The 13,338-nt window shown below is 35.4% G+C and overlaps 1 protein-coding gene across 23 annotated transcripts in view; it reads left to right on the top strand.

Moving 5' to 3' along the window:
• The window catches only part of per (period), a 221,500-nt gene that overhangs the window by 73,992 nt on the left and 134,170 nt on the right, over positions 1–13,338 (top strand). For all 23 annotated transcript variants that reach the window (XM_067130139.1, XM_067130140.1, XM_067130134.1 and 20 more), the window contains exons 5-6: positions 3,965–4,149; positions 13,060–13,206. In XM_067130139.1, coding sequence (XP_066986240.1) covers positions 3,965–4,149; positions 13,060–13,206 — 332 coding nt within the window. The remainder of the gene's footprint in view (positions 1–3,964; positions 4,150–13,059; positions 13,207–13,338) is intronic.

The following is a 13,338-nucleotide window of genomic DNA, read 5'->3' as shown; positions in this document are numbered from 1 at the left end:
AAAACAGACAGGTGTATGTAAAAATGCAAATAAAATAAGCTATAAGGAGAATAGATATGAATAAAGGCTGACATATATATTTTTAAGGTATAACACTTCTAAAAATGAAAAATACTCCAGGGACATTGTGCTTTCACTTCAACTTCCTTATCCCAGCGACGCAGACTTCTGAAGAGGTACTTATAAACTTTTATTCCTCCATCACAGTTCATTGAAAATTGCTTGTTATTAAGAAAATCTCTTCAAGACTTCCGAGAATTGACAAAACTTATTCCATGACAAAAAATTCCAAGGTCATCGATTCATTCCGCCTTGTAAGAGTTCCCAACTTAGGTCAGCTTAAGTTTATCACGGACTCGCAATCCTTTGTGAGTTGTCCCTCCAACTGTGTTGCTCTCTGAGCATGTGGTTTGAGGTACTAACTTGGTGGCAATCCATGCTGCTGAAATTCTGTTACAGATCCAGTGCTCCTTGCACAGCCATTCTTCAGGTTACCAAAAGGTATCGTGAAAATATATGGAAGAATTTGCCTTTCGTTTTAGATTCCATTTTTTGTTTTCTGTAAAAGAAAAACGGCTTTGTCTGTCCGTCCGCACTTTTTTTTTTTGTCCGCCCTCAGTTCTTGAAAACGACTGAGGCTAGAGGGATGCAAATTGGTATGTAGATCATCCACCCTTCAATCATCAAACATACCAAATTACAGCCCTCTAGCCTCAGTAGTTTTTATTTTATGTAAGGTTAAAGTTAGCCATAATCATGCTTCTGGCAATAAGATAGGCCACCACCGGGCCGTGATTAAAGTTTCACGGGTCGCGGCTCATACAGCATTATACCGAGATCACAGAAAGATAAATCCATTTTCGGTGGCCTTGATTATACGCTATAGCAGCTATACAGAAAACTCAATTGCGCCGAAGAAACTTCGGCACATTTTTTACTTGTATTTTATTTTACTTTTTCTAAGAGGGAACTTTCTGTGCCTCCTTCTGCCTCTGTTGTTGAGTAGACAAGAAGGAGACTCTGTGGTTTATCCTGAATCGCATGACGCTTCTCTTTGGTGCTCATAGTTTAATTCCTAGGATTGATTAGTTTCACATAGGTTTTAATGACGTAGAGTAGAATCATTAATAAAATGATTTACTTTAGATTCAGTTCTGTTAAGGAAGGAGACAAAAGAGAAGCACCAAAAATATGAGGTCTGTAATCCCAGTAGATATAACAATTTGAAAATAATATGAAAATTTGCTGGGAGGAGATACATTTGCTCAAGCTCTCAAGACCAGGGTAATTTAAGCTCTTGTTTTTAAGAGGGAATACATTGTGGATTGAATCATCAGCAAATGTATGGATAGAAGTGGTGAACTGCAGTAGGTTACTGATTAAGAGTTGGAAAAGAGTAGATGAGAAAACAGAACCCTGGGGAACACCACTGGAAATGGTTATGGGAACAGGTGCTTTGCTGTCAATAGCAACAGGTGTAAAGCAATTAGAGAAAGAGCTGGATATCAACTCACAGAGCAGATGGCCAAACTTCATTGGGATAGCAAAGGTCACTGGCAGATCTTGGATTGCAGAAGCCAAATTGGTGGTTTGAAAGAAAAGAATTGGATGCAAGATGTTCAAGAGAGTGGGAGTGTAGTGTGGATCCTGGTGGAAACAAACTCAGGGTTTAACTGCTCGTTACCACTGATCTACTGTAGGCGGTGGTTGTTGGTGGCCTCACAAGAAAAAAGCTCGCCATTTGCAGACAACCGGAAGGCTATTACTTTCTGGTGTCATACCCTCTAAATGGAGGAAGACTAAATATATATATATATATATATATATATATATATATATATATATATATATATATATATATATATATATATATATATATATATATATATATATACACGTGTGTGTATGTAAGTAAGTATGTTTGTCCAATAATTCGGCACCAGATTCTTCGGAAGACCAGCTTATTTGGCAGATTTCAGTTGATCAAAGTACCATTTAGTGGGTTGTGAACTCTCTGTATTACTTTTTTATCATGAAATATTGCTGGAGGTTGGCTGAGTTTTGAGGTTATATGTTTTAATCTTTGTTCCCCAGGGTTCTATTTAAGTTTAAATAAGAATGTCCTTTGTTTATGATAAAACATACTAGGTGTTAAGAGGAAATTTTGATCGTTGAAAAGTTCGTGTGCGTGTGTGTGTGTGTTTATATCTATCTATCTATCTATCTATCTATCTATCTATATATATATATATATTATATAAATATATATATATATATATATATATATATATATATATATATATATATATATATATATATATATATATATATATATATATATATATATATACACACACATATAAATTTCGTTGAATTTGATGGCTTTTTGGTTATTGATCAACTTTTTTTTTAGCTTGACAACACTTTCTGAATCTTCTACGTTCTTCCAAACGTTGTTGAGAGATATAGAAACGAAGATTAACTGTTTATTTCATGCACTGGTAACACAACATCGCAGCTGTTCCGTCACCTACATTTGCAAGAACGTAGAAGATTTAGAAAGCATTGTCAAATTAATAAAAAGTTGATCAAGAATAAAAAAAACCCATCGAATTCAACTAAATCTGCACACAAGAAAAACTCTGCCCCAAAGGCACACATACACATTATATATATATATATATATATATATATATATATATATATATATATATATATATATATATATATATATATATATATATATATATAATCATCTCTAGCTGTTGGATAATTTTCATAATATGCACAGGGGCGTGAGTGATGCTATTTTGGTTTTCCAGCCTCTTGTAGGAGTGAAAATAATGCAACGGCAAATGATTCAAATGAATCCTATTAAATATAATAAGCTGAAAGCGATATAGGGCGAATGTAAGTCCCACATTCTTTTGGTAAATCAGAATCCTCAAATTCCATTGGCAATGGAGAATCCTCTTCATTTTTGGATGGAAGGGGCGACATAAGACATAAGGATGTAAAACGCCTGCCAGGATAGAAAGTAGGTGCTTTTGGTCAAGGGCGTGTGCCGGCGGGAGGCTGTTTTAATCTAAACCAAGTAACTAGAAACAAAAAAATTTTATCGAAGTTTTAGGGTCCTGGTCTTCACCTTCCTGATAGATCAGTGGTCCTTAAATTTTTTTTCACCTTGCGCCCCCCCGCCCCGGCGTCATGTACTGTGTAGACCCCACGCCCCCTATCCCTGAAATTTTTGCCAACTATAAACTGTTAACAATATGTTGCATATTTGTATACCATTATACTTCATTGCTTATATGAGTATATGGATGAATGATAGATTTTTGTTTCAGTGCTCTTAAATGATAGATTTTTGTTTCAAGGCTCTTAAATTTTTTTAATAAGTATGAACCGTACTATATTTGAAATGAAAATTAACTTGTAATTTGAATTTTTGCCATGTTTTGCGATAATTAGAAAACATATGGACGCAGTGACAATGTTTTTGGCAATTTTGCAATTAACATCGCAATTAAAAAATAATAGGCACCATCTGGCAACCCTGCTTGCCCCCCCCCCTTGGAAGCTTCTGGCGCCCCCCATTTGAAGAATCATTGTGCTAGATGTAATTCTGTTCTTCTAAATGTGATGAACATTATCCTGGCCATTGTCGTACCAGTCCTAGGAGTGTATTTCTTTTAAGGCATATCGAATATACCTATTTGTATTTGCTCTCGAAATGTTTAAATTCCTGAAGTTTCTGCATAAACGGTACAATAAAATTGTAGATTTTGCTCAGCGTACATTCATTTTCAGTTAAGCCTAAAAATTATTTTTATGATGTTGTTATGAAGAACACTACAATATCAGTGTTATGTGCAGTGTTTTTACTTTAAACATTTAAAAAAAAACTATTTTAATTCATTTTAAAAGCACAAGAATTAATAACATTTGTTTTATTTTTTTTTAGCGAAAACAGAATACCCAACACTGAAATTAAGCACAAGGATCACAAGAAAAGGAAGACGAAAGAAAAGATAGAGAAACCACTCCCGAAGGAGAAAACGGAGAAAGCAAAGGAGGAAGAAAAGACGGAGAAGGATGTTCCCGTCGCGGAGGAAAAGGGACCCAGATTGATTCCTGAACCACCACCTAGTGAGTATAGTACTACAAGAGTCTCTCTCTCTCTCTCTCTCTCTCTCTCTCTCTCTCTCTCTATATATATATATATATATATATATATATATATATATATATATATATATATAATAAAGGCAATACCAGAAGGAATGTGAAACAGTGGAGTGGTGCTAGGCCTTTCGACTTACTGTCCTTTACTTAGCTAAGTAAAGGACAGTAAGTCGAAAGGTCTAGCACTACTCTGTTGTTTCACTTTCCTTCATGGTATTGCCTTTGTTTATATATTCATCACGTTCCATATTTTCGTGATTCAGTTTTATTTTTATAATTATATATATATATATATATATATATACATATACTGTATATATATATATATATATATATATATATATATATATATATATATATATATATATATATATATATATACAGTATATATATATATATATATATATATATATATATATATATATATATATATATATATATATATATATATGTATATGTGTGTGTGTGTGTGTGTGTGTGTGTGTGTGCGTCTTTGTGATAAACGATCTTGGAGTTTTTTATTGAAGGTACATTTCTCTTCTTTTTTGAATGAAATGGTGCCTTCTTTCAAATGAACTATTGTTGCATGCATGGTAATGTATATAACTTTTTCCACACCTGTTTATGACATTTCACTTCAAATTGGGAACAAAGATGTCTCCAGACAAAATGACAAATCTGCTTTTCGATATTGTTTGTCAACTTTCAATAAAGTTGAGACAGCTGGGTTCTGACAATATGTTTGAATGAGCGAAGACCTTGTTAGTGGTGGGTGAGAACAGCCCCATTAACAAACGGAGCTTGTTGCCTCATTTGTCAAATGTTCATCCTTGTGAAGTCGGTGGCTTTGTTAGTATACACGTGTTTTGAATTCTTACTTCTTTTCACTCTCATTGGTATTTTGACTGATCACCAAGTTATCTCTGTAATGTTGTGTATTTGATATAATGAGGGATGTTGTATTGAGCAGTTTCTTCAAAGCAGCATTTTGGTATCTTGCAAACTTTTTTCTCTTGAGATTGTGTATGAGTGCTGGAGGTATCATTGTAATTGGTGTTGCTGATATGGAAAATCTTCATTTTGTTCAGTTGATGCTTGCATTTTGTTTATAATTCTCTGTAAACTTCAAAACCCACAAAGCTGCTACTTTAATGTTGTAAGATTTTTACATTCTAATTTTTGCATCATCTCACAAATATTAGCAGAGTCAAAAAGACTAAATATCCCTTGGTGCAGGATGCTTACCAGGACATTCAAGACAAAACACTAGGCTACTTTGCTAGTTCGTTGTATTTATTGGTAAGTATCAACACTATTCTTTCAGAAGTAATGACTGATCCCAAGGGAAACTCTAGTCCAGAGAGTGGTTTATAGCAGAGAAAAACTTATGGTAATAGAACAGAAAGAAGCACTGAGTATGGATGTCAAGTGATTTTTTTTTCTAGGTTAGAGAAATCCACTGCACATTTTAATGGATTTTTTTTTTATTTTTTACTTTTTTCTTGGTGTTTTACCATACTAGAGATCATCTTGGTATTCAACCATACCACAGGCCATTTCTTTGTTGCCCTAATATTCAGCAAATGGTTTTACTGGCCATTCTACTCGTTTACTAGCATTCGGCTGGTGTTTTGTTGTTTGATACTGACTGATGTATGTTTGCATTCTGATTTTCTGACTGCTAAAATAATTGTTAAACTAATACTCTCCTGTCCCACAGGCATATATTACATGCTCTGCTGGTCAAATAATATGCCCAGTCGCTCTCGAGATGTCGGAATCTCATTTTACAGTTTGTGCCTTTTCAAACCATCTCTTCATATCTGTAACGCCTTAAAAAAAACTGACACAGTTACCATTTTCTCTGCCATGGCTTTTCTGAATTTAGATTTACATTCAACATAGGTGGCAATCTTGCCCATGAGCCAGCCTAGTTCCTTCAGTTTCACAAATCCACTGTATACCATTGCCTTCATAAACAATGTCCTAACCCTTCCACCCTCTCTCAGAGAACATTGTGTGCAGTTCATATTCATCGTCTTTGCCAAAGTCAATGAAAATGATGCCAACACTGTTCATCAATGTTTCGTTTGACGAAATTGGTTCACCAAAATTTCTTAATGAATCTGGGTGTTGATTTCTTATATGACTACGAAAAATATTTAACAGTGCATAAGTATGTGGCACTAAAAGATCATGCAGCAGCTTATTATAGATGTATTCTCAAGAAACAAAGGATAGACTTATTCCAGCAAATCTAGAACCATCAGCTGGAGTCACCAGGTGATCATTTCTGAATTGTTTTGCCATTTCATTGATTGTTAGGATATTTTGTACATGAGGCTCTCCTCTTGTGGATCTCTTAGGAGCAAGACCTTCTTAAACTGTGCAGCTTGGGAGATGACACCTTGTATCTCTTAGGATATTTGGAAAGTATCCACTTTTCCTTCACTTTGTTTTTCAAATCACATGTTAGATATGATAATGGCACCTGAAAACTTCTGTGGCTCAAAATTTGAAGTAACACCACCCAAAGTGGCATGCAGACCTCTTATATCTGCTGAGAGACCTCTTCAAAATCTACAAAACTTGGGGCCTCAGCCCTCAAGGCTTCTAAGTTCATACAGAACAACACCAAGACTGATTTTTATTGATTTCACTAAAAGTTTTTTTCAACAACCCAGAAGTGGAGAATTTCATTAATTGTTACTAATCCTAGATGGGGGAATTTCATTAATTGCTACTCCTAAATGAGACCTTCCTTTTGGTTTTGCAGTCTATACTCCTCTGAACCTGTTAAGAAGACCTCTTTGCAGGAGTGGTTAACCATCTATTATAGTATCACTGGTAATTCAACTGCTTAATTTGTTGAACATGGCAATCCCTTTGTAATCTAGTAGCAACTCTAGGAACCCCACTCTTCCCCTTTAATGGAATGTTGGGAGGTGGAGAGTCAGTTTCCTGGGCAGTGTGTGAGATGGAGGGTTCCAGTTTTGTGGCAAAGTTTCCCTGCAGAGGAACATGAGACTGGAGTTGTGGCTAAAGAGGAGCAGTTATACTGAAGTGGACAGAGACTCTGGACTCAGAAAAAGCAGTTTTTAATTTGCAGCTGCTTATCACTTCATGTTTAAAGAAGGGGGGAACACATGGTCATCGACCTGCTGGCAATTAATTGTACAATTGCAGTTATGCTCTTGAGTGATCAAATTGCTGCATATTCATCCTAGACATTTCATTAGTTGATTACTTCCTCGTCTTGATAATAATTGCCTATGTTGACAAACCAAGGAGTTAGCGGAAAATTTGAATTTTTATACTCCTTTTCTGGAGGGATCACATTTTTAAAAACCTCTTGCACAATTTTTTAGTACATCAGCTTTTAATGGCCAATGTATCCCTTTTTCTTGGCCTGGAAAACAAGGTTGTTCAGTATGCCGATGATGCAACACCTGTGGGTGTAGTAAAGTCTCCACTTATTAGAAATGAAGCTGCCCTCACCCTCAATTGTGACATGGGCTAGATTAGTGAAGGTGTAGTCAGTGGGGTAAAAGGCTGAACTCCAGTAAAATAAAAACACTGTTGATTAACAGATCTCATACAGATATTCCACCCCCCATCCTCCCCTTCAGCTGGATGGGACTCTGCTGAATGAGTTTGAAGCTTTAACTATTCTAGGTGTAATTTTTGACTCACATCTTGCCTTTGTGACATCTAATGAAAGTATCAGCAAATGCTGCACAGAAGTTACGTATTGCACATAAGGCCTCATATATTTATAACTGTGATAAGATCCATGCAACCTGTTTTAGGTCATTTGTGCTTTCTTTACTAGAATACTGTTCTCTGGTGTGGATGTCTGCTTCTACCAGATATTTATCTATTTTGGATAGAGTGGTTTGTGGTGGTAGGTTTCTGTTTCCTAATATTAGCAGTTATGGCTTGGACCGTCACTGGTTCGTCTCGTTTGTCAATTTTCCATAAGTTGTATTTTAATAGAGATCTTTCACAATTGATCACTGATCCTCTTTTCCTGCCGAGAGCAACCAGATTTGCTGAACAGCAGGACCAATATGTAATAAATATGCCTCGATGTCAAACTTCTCAGTTCCAGAGGCCCTTTATTCCTCACACTGTTGGATTGTGGAACAGTCTCCCTGAGGATGTCATGAAATTAGAACTTCAAAAGTTCAAGTGAAGATGCAGTGCTTTATTACCCTAATACAAATCTCCTTGCATTTTAATTATGTAATTATGCACAGTACTTAAATTTTTATCTATTTATTTATTTATTAATTTGTTAATTTATTTTTTCTTTTTTAATAAGTGATCTGTTATTTTTTTATATCCTTTACCTCCAGTTTTTTCCTTCAAATGAATACCATATTCTTTGGAAGCTTGAATTTCAAGTCAATGGCCCCTGTGGGCTTGTTCCAGATGAATAGGTTTCATCTTCTGAATAATAAGTATTATTTTAATACTGTATATGCAAGAACTGATCTTCTATTCTTTCATTGAGACATCCCTATCAAAACCATCATCAGATTTTTCAATAATTTGAATTTTGTAGGGATTTGCTACACCCTGTGAGGGTGTCTCATCTTTTTCCTGTTATGCTTTTCATCTTTAAGAGACTATTTTACGACTAAAAAAGCATGGCAATTATAATGGATATAGGTGAAGTTTGCTAACAATCTGTAACTGTCAGTGGACATAAATGTAATTATATAAAGACGTACCACACACTTGTTTTCAGCATTAGCTTTTTTATATCTTTCAGTCATAAAAACCATGGGGTACCATCCAAACTGTAAAATTGGTGGATTATTTCCTCTCGCAATAATCTCTCTTCTGATTATAGAAAATAGTTACTGAATCCCAGGTACCATTTCTACGGTGTCTTCTTAATGTTTATAACTTATGTAATATGATTATCAATCCAATCCCACGGTGAGTGTTTCTATTCGAGCCATATGGGCATGAGGAAAGACAATGTGAATGTTTGGGCATGCATGAAATGTTCCACTCTTGATGGAATGAAAAGTGAATACTGTACTTACAAAGAGTATACTTACAAAAAGTACAATTGTGTGCGTTGATGATTAGGAAATGCTGAGAAATTATTTGCAAAATGAGTGGGAAAGTTTATAAAGATAAGTTGGGGCTGACACAGGAGCAGATAGGTAAAAATACTTCTGTAAATGTGGATGAAGTGAAATATGAGGTCATAGGTTAGATAAAAGGGGGATTCAGCATTGATGCATAAAATTCTTCATATGCTGATGCAGTTACAAAGAGTGCTAAGAAGGATCTTCTGATTGTTAAGTCAGCAGATAATGAGCGTGTTATTTTAAGACATAGTTAAGGCTTTGGGAGGAATTCAGGATGCTAAGAGCATATGTACAAAGAAGAAAATGGTTATAAATTCTGCAACTGATGGGGAAAGAGATGATGCTGTTCGAAAGATGTATTCTTGACAGCGTAACTATAAGAGTTGTGGAGAAGCTTCCACCCAAAGCTGATTAATATATCGAGTGACTTGGAGTGAGTGTCATAGGAAGACCTCATAAACATCCTGATTGCAAGAAGTGAATATTTTCAGAATGTTGAGATCTAGATTTAAAAGTAATCCAGTATTTATAGACTTAAATCATAAGATTCATGATAAGGTAAAGATTGAATGGGGGCATATAATGTAAAAGACATAATAGGTCACTGTGCATTTCTGTTGTCCAAGGTAAGGTCACATAGAACAGAAATGTATTTTCTTCTTCCTTTCTTTAAAACTTCAGCTGAAAACCCTTATGGACAGAGTCAATACAGTAGACCATAAACCTAAGAGGGGCCCCAAAGGTAAATCAGCCTGCAGAGAGAGAAAAGTTGTGGAAAGAAGGGATAAATAAGTAAATATGAGGGAAATAGAAAATAAAACCAATATATACACCTGAAATTCAGGAGATGTCAGTAGAGAGCAGGAATGAATTTGCTCCTTGCTTAAATATTTGGATATAAGAAGATTCCACATCTGTGCTAGCCAAACTATTCCACATTTTAGTTGTAGCCAAGATGGAACATCTAGCAAATTGAGTATTATTAAACCTGATGCTAGAAAATGGCACACTGTTTGCAGCAGCAGTCAGCCTAGTACAGTATTGTAAACAATGACAGCCAAGTCAGGTAAAGGAGAGTGCAGGAGATGTTGTTGTAGTACATTTTATTCAACAAAAATAATAAACTTGCTTTACGTCTATGCCACAAGTCAACATTAAGGGTTGACATAATAAACCTGATTGACAACATGACTTAGTCCAAGAGTTTGAGATGAGAGTTAACACTGGAAGATCACATTGGAGAACAGCTCTCTAAATATGGAAGAAAAAGATTTAAAACCCTTTCATTCCAAAACATTCTGAAACATTTCTGTGAGATGCCAACTTTTTGAGAAACAGGGGGAGTAGTATTATGTATAATTCTTCTCAAAGTAAATTTTTAAAATAAAAATTTACACTTTAAATCCTAAGTCACTGACATTTAAAACTGTGCCATTTGAATGTAAGTCTGGATGCAAAGGAAAGAGTGTTCTGGATCAACTAACATGCTTTGACTTGTAGGTGGGTTAAGCTTCATGCCCCAAAGCCTATTCCTCTCATGAATATGTGCCAAATCTCTATCCAAGGATTCTGCAACCACAGACCTAAGGTGTTGAGAAGGTACAGCAGCTAGAAGGGTAACATCATTGGCATAATCAGTTTGTTCTCCAGACCTAACCACATGTCACTAATATTATAGATAATAAATAGCAAAGGTCTAAGAACACTACTTTTGGGAAAACTTGAAATGACCTTACTAAACCTACTATACTGGCCATCAATACAGACCCTTTTGGTTCTGCTTATTGAAAATTCATGTAAAACAAAAATAAAAATTCCACCAATCCCCAATAACCTTAGCTTGTAGATAGGTGCTTCATGATTCCCACAGTCAAAGGCTGTACTAAAATCTAGACCAACCATGTATGTGTCTGCACCCTCATCAAGAGCACTCTGCAAGATGGTGGATATTGACAAAAGTGCATTACAAGTACTGAGGCCTTTGCAAAACCCAAACTGCAATTCTGGTAGCAGGTTATCTTTAACTATCCTACAAAGATGCTTAGAGAACAGCTTCTTAAAAACCTTAGATAGAACACAGGTAGTTGAAATTGACCTATATTCAGAGGGGCATAAGGTCAAACTTAGTCCCTTAGGTAATGCAGCAATATTCCCTCCCTCCCAAGAAAATGAAAACTTGCAAGAGTAACTTCTTTCCTGAAAATAGTAGCACTCTCAGGATCAATGAAATCAGAAGTCTTTTTAAAAAAAAATTGGGAAAGATCCCATTAGGGTTTACGCTGCCATATCTGTCAAGGCCCAGGAACAAATTTTTTACTTCTCTAGACCTAAAGGCCACTGAACACACTAGCCTTCCTCTTCTCATCAGTTACATACAGCAAAATATTCTTTCCTCTCCCCTGTACAAAAGCAAGATCTAAAAATCTTTTCCTTTTCACTTTCTCTTTCCAGAGAATACTTATGAATAGTGTTTGGAAACCGTTTGTTCTAAATAGTCAGGCCCCTTTCAGAATAAAATATCCAAAGGATTTTCTCTATTCTTATTAACTCCCAGCACCCAAATACACCAGCTCCTCCCTTACTGTCACCCTGTACATTCAAATCACCCTGCACAGCCAGCCCTTCTTCTACTCCAAAGCCAGCACAAAAACAGATTCAAACTTTACATGAAGATGATCAATGTTATCCATCACTCCATAATATATTAAAGCCTCAGAAGATATGAGCCTATAGTCCTGGCAACGTGCATCCTCAAACTGCTAATTCAAGGATGAACTTGTGTACATAAAGCTTCTACATTAATTAGGTTTATGTAGCTTCACATGCAATTCATCAGTGGCACATCAGACTCGGTTTATATACTGTACTATTCACCTCTACTAACCTATCACCCTCCACGTGTGGATTTGTCATGGAAAATCAGCCATCCTCATGGGAAATTCATACATCCATCTTTTTTTTTTTAAAGGATTTCCAAGTATGTCAAAGTACATACTAAAGTAGAAGCACTATAAGCCCTTGACCATAAACTCATTGTTCATTTAATTTTGGACGTTCTTCCTCTTACCTCTCTTCATTTTCTTATAACCAATCTTGGTTATATAGATCTGTATTTATCCTGTTACATGTGGGTAAAATCCTATGCTCCAATATTTTTTTGGATGTTCCAGATATGCTGGAGTATTTGGTAATGCTTCTCGGTTATCTGTGGTAGTGCAGTTGGTTTCTGAAACTGATCCCCAAGTTCCTCAGGTGAACAATGATTTTCCCTCTGAACTATTGTCTGTCATGTCAAATATTTTTATTTCCTTGGAATGTAAGCCCTATTTTTTTTGTTTTAAATAATATTTTTTCCAACTAGGCTGTCTTATTATCCTAATTTGTATATGTCAAAGTGTTTTTTATTTGTTTCCCTAAATTTCTGAAATTAATCCAACTCACTAACTCACTTTAATTAGATATTAAAGTATGGTTTAACTTAATGAAAATGGGGGCACCATTCATTGTATAGTGCTTGTTACCTCTTCCAAGGGTTCGGATGCTAGAAGTGGCTCATTTAGTTTTCTGACTACTAATATGGAAATTGTGCATCACAGCTGAAAATTTCTTTTTAGGAAAGTCAGATCCAACTTGAGGTCTAAAAAAATGGGCTCTCCTCATGGGAGTTATTTGATCCCTATTTAAAACAATCACTGTTCTGTGAATCAAAGTTCCAATTTATGTATTCATATATTCTGCAACTATAAAATTTGAATTTTTTCTATAGATGTGATTCGTGAAGCTGAAGAAGCTCCTCCAGAATTCCCATGTCACAATAATGAGACAGAAGAGCCTATTTTTGAACAACCTACACTTGTTTATACTCAAGCCCTACACTATATTCGGAAAATAAAGGAGCGTTCTGTTGAACAAGGTAAGATTTTGACTCTCAGAATTTACTTCTCACTTGAAATTAGAGTTTCTGTGATAATCTTAATGTGTTCAAGTATTTCATACATTTTTATGTTACTTTAAAAAATTCAAGCAGATTGTATTTGTTTGAAGA

Source organism: Macrobrachium rosenbergii, chromosome 28 (genome assembly GCF_040412425.1).
Source record: "Macrobrachium rosenbergii isolate ZJJX-2024 chromosome 28, ASM4041242v1, whole genome shotgun sequence".
NCBI lineage: Eukaryota > Metazoa > Arthropoda > Malacostraca > Decapoda > Palaemonidae > Macrobrachium > Macrobrachium rosenbergii.
Note: the sequence above shows the minus strand (reverse complement) of the source record. Positions and strands in the feature narration are given on the sequence as shown.